We start from the raw sequence: 4,994 nt of genomic DNA, 5'->3' as shown, positions 1-4,994 counted from the left end.
TCATTTATGGTATTATATGAAACATGGTTAACGCTTCAGTCATTGGATAAGAAAATTAACTTGATTCTCATAAATCTATTCAAATAATAATAAGGGAAGAAGATTGTTGCCTAATTGAATGGCCCTTTCACCTGCATAGGGACAATGAGGGAACATGCAGGGGCATCGGCTAGGGGTGATTTTCCATTTTGTATAAGGTGAGGAGGTCATTTTAAGGAGGTTGTGTCTAAGTGCTGGTTGCACGCAATCAAGCAACGTTCTTTTCACTAATAATAATAATAATAATAACCCCAAGAGATCAGTTCAGCTGGCAAAAGACCAACTCCTCAAATAAGAGGTCATGAGTTCAACCACCTTGGGCCTAATCCCATCCCCTAATTCCCTTCCCCCCCCCCCCCTATTATACAAGCTCTTAATCTAAAATAATAATAATAATAGTAAGGGCAAGAGATTGTTGCCAGGCTATTTGGCCCTTGCACCAGTGCAGTGACTAGAACGTGCACAATGGCATCAACATGGATGTGGTTTTTTATTTCATGGGGATGAGACAATAATTTCACATGCTTCTACGTTTAAATGATTTAATAAAAATAAATAAATAAAACACTATCTTTCTTTTTCTTCGTATGATCTTAGCACCCTAATCACCACCATCACCATAACCGTCATCCCGCTACCACCTCCCCACCATCACCATCATCTCCCAAAGAAATACTGAGAACCTATTCTCAAAAATTGAACTATCACATGGATTTCTTATTCTTGCATTGTTTTAGACTAGTGCAACCAAAACAATTTCAATATCTTGACCAAAAATATATTGTTGATTATAAGTGAAATCAATCCAAAATTGAAATATATTTGTTGATTATTATTATTAAACTGAGTTTGATAATAACTTTCATTTGTCTTATTCCTATGCATGATGGGTTGATAATTTATGCGTCAAATTCACTATGTGCTCGTTAAAGAGCAAAAGTCCTACCAAAAAAAGAAAAAAAAATTAAAGATCAAAAGTTGATTGCAATTCAAAATTGAAACAGCTCCTCAGCTACTTCCGGATTTCTATTTTGGTTTATATTTCATTAAAATAAGGTGTAAAAATCAAATCAAACAATTTTCAAAATAGATATCAGCCCATAAAATTGAAATAAAAATCATACAAAATCACGACTGAAAAAATGAAGTACAAATTATTATAGGCTTTCACATTGAGCTATTCATATCCAATGTGAGACCTTTGCAGTGGCATACAACCTCATCCAACATGATTGTGTGGGCATTTAAGTCCACCCGTCTAGTTGGACAGTCCAAGTTAATGTGTGGGTCTTCAAAATTCCAATTGGATGGTTAGGGACTTTGTTGTGGGAAGGGGGGGAAGAGGAAGGGAGAAGGTTTGAGGCCAGGCCACTTCTCTAGTCAATTTGTGATTCTATTTCCGAATCTCCAACTTCCAATCACCCAGCATTGCTGTGTAAGCCAATTAGATCCTAGACTTGTTTCACTTCATCCTTGAAGTGAGAGAATTTAGAACATCTTAGGATTTATAAACACCCAAAATAATAGATAAGATTAGGAATTCCTCTCATAAGGAATTCCTCTCTCTCTCTCTCTCTCTCTCTCTCTCTCTCACATTCTTTCATGACAGATTGAGTGACGTCTCAATGGAGTGGAGATTAGGAGAGAAGCTGCTGCTGTTGGTTAATAGAGGAGTCATTAATAGAGAGATGACCCACTAGCATAAGTCTTTGTACCACTTGGCCTTCTATATATATATATATATCGAATTCAATTCAATTCAATACAATAGTGAACAAAGAGAATATATACATACATCACTCTCAACTTCCTTCACTTCCTCTCTCCCTCTGTGTCTGTCTCTCGTTCCTTGGTTCCATTTTTCCTCTATTGTTGTTGTTGTTGTTGTTGTTGTTGGTTTAGGTACCGTAGCTCTCGCTTTACTCCGTTTTCATCTCCTGAGTCTTTTGGAGATCTATTCCCATAAGTGGATAAGCCCATCTTAATTCCTAAGTCTAAATCTAACTCCACCAATTAAGGGAATTCCCCTATTCCTTAGCCTAATTAACCTCTCTCTCTTTCGATTCAGATAAGAAAGAAGTAGTACTTCATTAAGATCCGGGATAATCTCACTCATACAAGCACTACTGCTTTATATATATATATATATATGATCTCTGTCTCATAACATCATCATCATCATCATCATCATCATACATACATACATGGGCTCTCCACCGTTTCCTGTTTCTATATAAATGACTGCTCTCCAGAGCAAGAGTCTAGTCTGAAACTAACTACCCAAGTTACAAAAAAAAATCAGTTATTTTAACCGTTCCTTTCTTTCTTTCGGGGTTGGTTTCTTGCTTGGTCATGGATTTTTTGAGAGAAAGAGAAGGCAAAATGGTTCATGACCCCCTCTTTGGAAAGAAGATGGATAAAAGTACAGGGAGATGTGTGTGGGTGCCTGGTCCGGTCATTGTCGGTGCCGGCCCATCTGGTCTGGCCACGGCCGCTTGTCTTAAGGAAAGAGGAATTCAAAGCGTGATCCTTGAGAGGGATGGATGTATAGCTTCTCTTTGGCAGCTCAAGACTTACGACCGCCTTCGTCTTCATCTCCCCAAGCAATTCTGTGAGCTGCCCCTTATGCCATTCCCTCCCAGCTTCCCTACTTATCCAGCTAAGGAGCAATTTTTGGAATACTTGGAATCCTATGCCAAGGTGTTTGATATAAGTCCTGTGTTCAACGAAACTGTGAAGAACGCAGAGTATGATCAGAGCCTTGGGTTTTGGCAAGTGAAGACTGTGGGTTTGAAGGAGGAAGAGACAGAGTATGTCTGCCGGTGGTTGGTGGTGGCTACCGGAGAGAATGCAGAGGCAGTTTTGCCGGAGATTGAAGGGTTACGTGAGTTTATTGGGCCCAAAGTACACACGAGTCAATATAAAAACGGTAAGACCTTGGACGGCAAGAAAGTGCTGGTGGTTGGTTGTGGGAATTCCGGGATGGAAGTTTGTTTGGACCTCTGCAACTATAATGCTCGCCCATCTCTAGTGGTCAGAGACGCAGTAAGTACACATATGCCTTTTCCCCTTATGCCATCTCTCTGTTTCTCTATTGGACCTCCAGTCTAAGACCCCCTAACCTAACCTAACCTAACCTATGTCCTCCTCCTATGTTGAAGTTTCAGAAAAAACCCATTTCAGAATCTTTGTTGTTTCTAAAGTTTCAAAACCAAACATTCAGGCAAGACCCAATATAGTAGTAGTCCAAAGTTCCAATTGGAACACTAGTTAGTTTTCACGAGAGATGATCAAAGCCCAGTTGCAAATTTTGACTTTCTATAAATTCCGAAACAAATCTAACAGAAAAGACCTTTTAAGGTTTTCATTTCAAATCTTGGAGAAATGTATCTAAAAACTTGATAGAAAGAAAGTAATTTTTATACACTTGATAGAGTCTGTGACTCGTCTGAGTCGTCTCCGTTTCCATGAGGAATGAGTTAACCCAATCTCCCAATCTCTCCTCTTTTTGTTGTTTTTTTTTTTTTTCAATTATTTTCTCTGCAAGTTTCATCCACACGCGGCTATCAGTGGTAGTGACTTAGAGGTCCAACGGTGACGAACCCATTTCCATTTCCTCCATTATTGTTTAATTCTTAATAAAGCAAACAAAAAGGAAAAAAAAAAAAATACCAACTGTTCTTTCACTTTCTAGGGATTAGTCCGCATGCGCAATTGGAATTTCTTAACTTCTTTCGCAGCAAAGAAGCAGCATAAGAAGAAGTGGACAATCCGTGATGGAGAAGAGGGAGGATTGTAAGGAGAGGAGCGTGGGCGGCTCACAGTCTCTCTCTCTCTCTCTCTCTCTCTCTCTCTCTCCACCTCTCGTCCCATCATAACCAATCCATCATCTTTAATTGGTGATGAATCTTTACTTTTTTGGAGTGTTATTCTAAAAAAGCTTTTTTTTTTCTGACACGGAGGATCTCTTTTTGGTTGAGGGTTTGCAGGTGCATGTCTTGCCACGAGAGATGCTAGGGAAATCAACTTTCGGGCTATCCATGTGGTTAATCAAGTGGTTCCCAGTACGCCTAGTCGATCGCTTCTTACTACTTGTCTCTCGCCTCTTGCTCGGCGATACTTCACGATTCGGCCTCTACCGCCCAACCATAGGCCCACTGGAGCTTAAGAGCATGACAGGCAAGACCCCAGTGTTAGACGTAGGCACTCTCTCAAAGATCAAATCCGGCGAAATCAAGGTTTGCAGATCTATAAAGCGATTAACGTGTCACGCAGCAGAGTTCGTTGATGGAGAGATTGAAGATTTCCACGCCATTATCTTTGCTACTGGTTACAAAAGCAACGTTCCTACGTGGTTAAAGGTACCACCAACCCATCTCTCTCTCTCTCTCTCTCTCTCTCTCTCTCTCTCTGGTTTCCTTTTTATAAAAGATGATTTCATTGAAATCTAAAATTAAATAATATGGTGAACAGGATAGAGATTTGTTTTCGGAGGAAGATGGGTACCCTAAGAAGCCATACCCTAACGGATGGAAAGGGGAGTGTGGCCTATACACAGTGGGGTTCACAAAACGTGGATTAATGGGTGCTTCGATGGATGCCAGAAGGATAGCCCAAGACATCGAGCGATGTTGGAAAGCTGAGTCCAAGCATTTAACTGCCTTTGCATCTCCTCCTCCACGACCACCACCTCCACCATCATCATGATCACTGCTTTTCTTTTTCTTCTTTTTTTTGTTTTTTTTGTTTTTTTTTTTTTTGGGTTCAATTTTCTCTGACATCTGGCCCTTTCAAGTTTTTAAAAGATAGAAAGGAAAGGAAAGAAAGTTGGTGGCACCACAGAAGTTGTTTCTCCGTTTCAGGAAAAGAGAGCAAATTGGTTCATATAAATCTCAGGTGCTCTGTTTGGATACTACCTTTGATTCCCAATCAACAATCCTCTCATCGACTCCAGG

At 39.9% G+C, this 4,994-nt stretch overlaps 1 protein-coding gene across 1 annotated transcript; it reads left to right on the top strand.

The window, feature by feature from the left end:
• Positions 1–2,385: 2,385 nt before the first annotated feature.
• LOC122649961 (indole-3-pyruvate monooxygenase YUCCA6-like) lies at positions 2,386–4,791 on the top strand. Its single transcript, XM_043843228.1, has 3 exons — positions 2,386–3,084; positions 4,029–4,400; positions 4,513–4,791. Exons 1-3 carry the CDS (start codon positions 2,392–2,394, stop codon positions 4,744–4,746), a joined length of 1,299 nt encoding a protein of 432 aa, XP_043699163.1. The 5' UTR covers positions 2,386–2,391; the 3' UTR covers positions 4,747–4,791.
• Positions 4,792–4,994: the final 203 nt, after the last annotated feature.

Source organism: Telopea speciosissima, chromosome 2 (genome assembly GCF_018873765.1).
Source record: "Telopea speciosissima isolate NSW1024214 ecotype Mountain lineage chromosome 2, Tspe_v1, whole genome shotgun sequence".
In the NCBI taxonomy this organism is placed as follows: domain Eukaryota; kingdom Viridiplantae; phylum Streptophyta; class Magnoliopsida; order Proteales; family Proteaceae; genus Telopea; species Telopea speciosissima.
This window is presented reverse-complemented; position numbering and strand designations above follow the sequence as displayed.

Coding starts and splice junctions, on each gene's coding strand:
- LOC122649961 (XM_043843228.1), top strand. CDS start 2,392: ATGGATTTTTTGAGAGAAAGAGAAGGCAAAATGGTTCATGACCCCCTC. Junction 3,085..4,028: donor CTCTAGTGGTCAGAGACGCA/GTAAGTACACAT, acceptor GAGGGTTTGCAG/GTGCATGTCTTGCCACGAGA. Junction 4,401..4,512: donor ACGTTCCTACGTGGTTAAAG/GTACCACCAACC, acceptor TATGGTGAACAG/GATAGAGATTTGTTTTCGGA.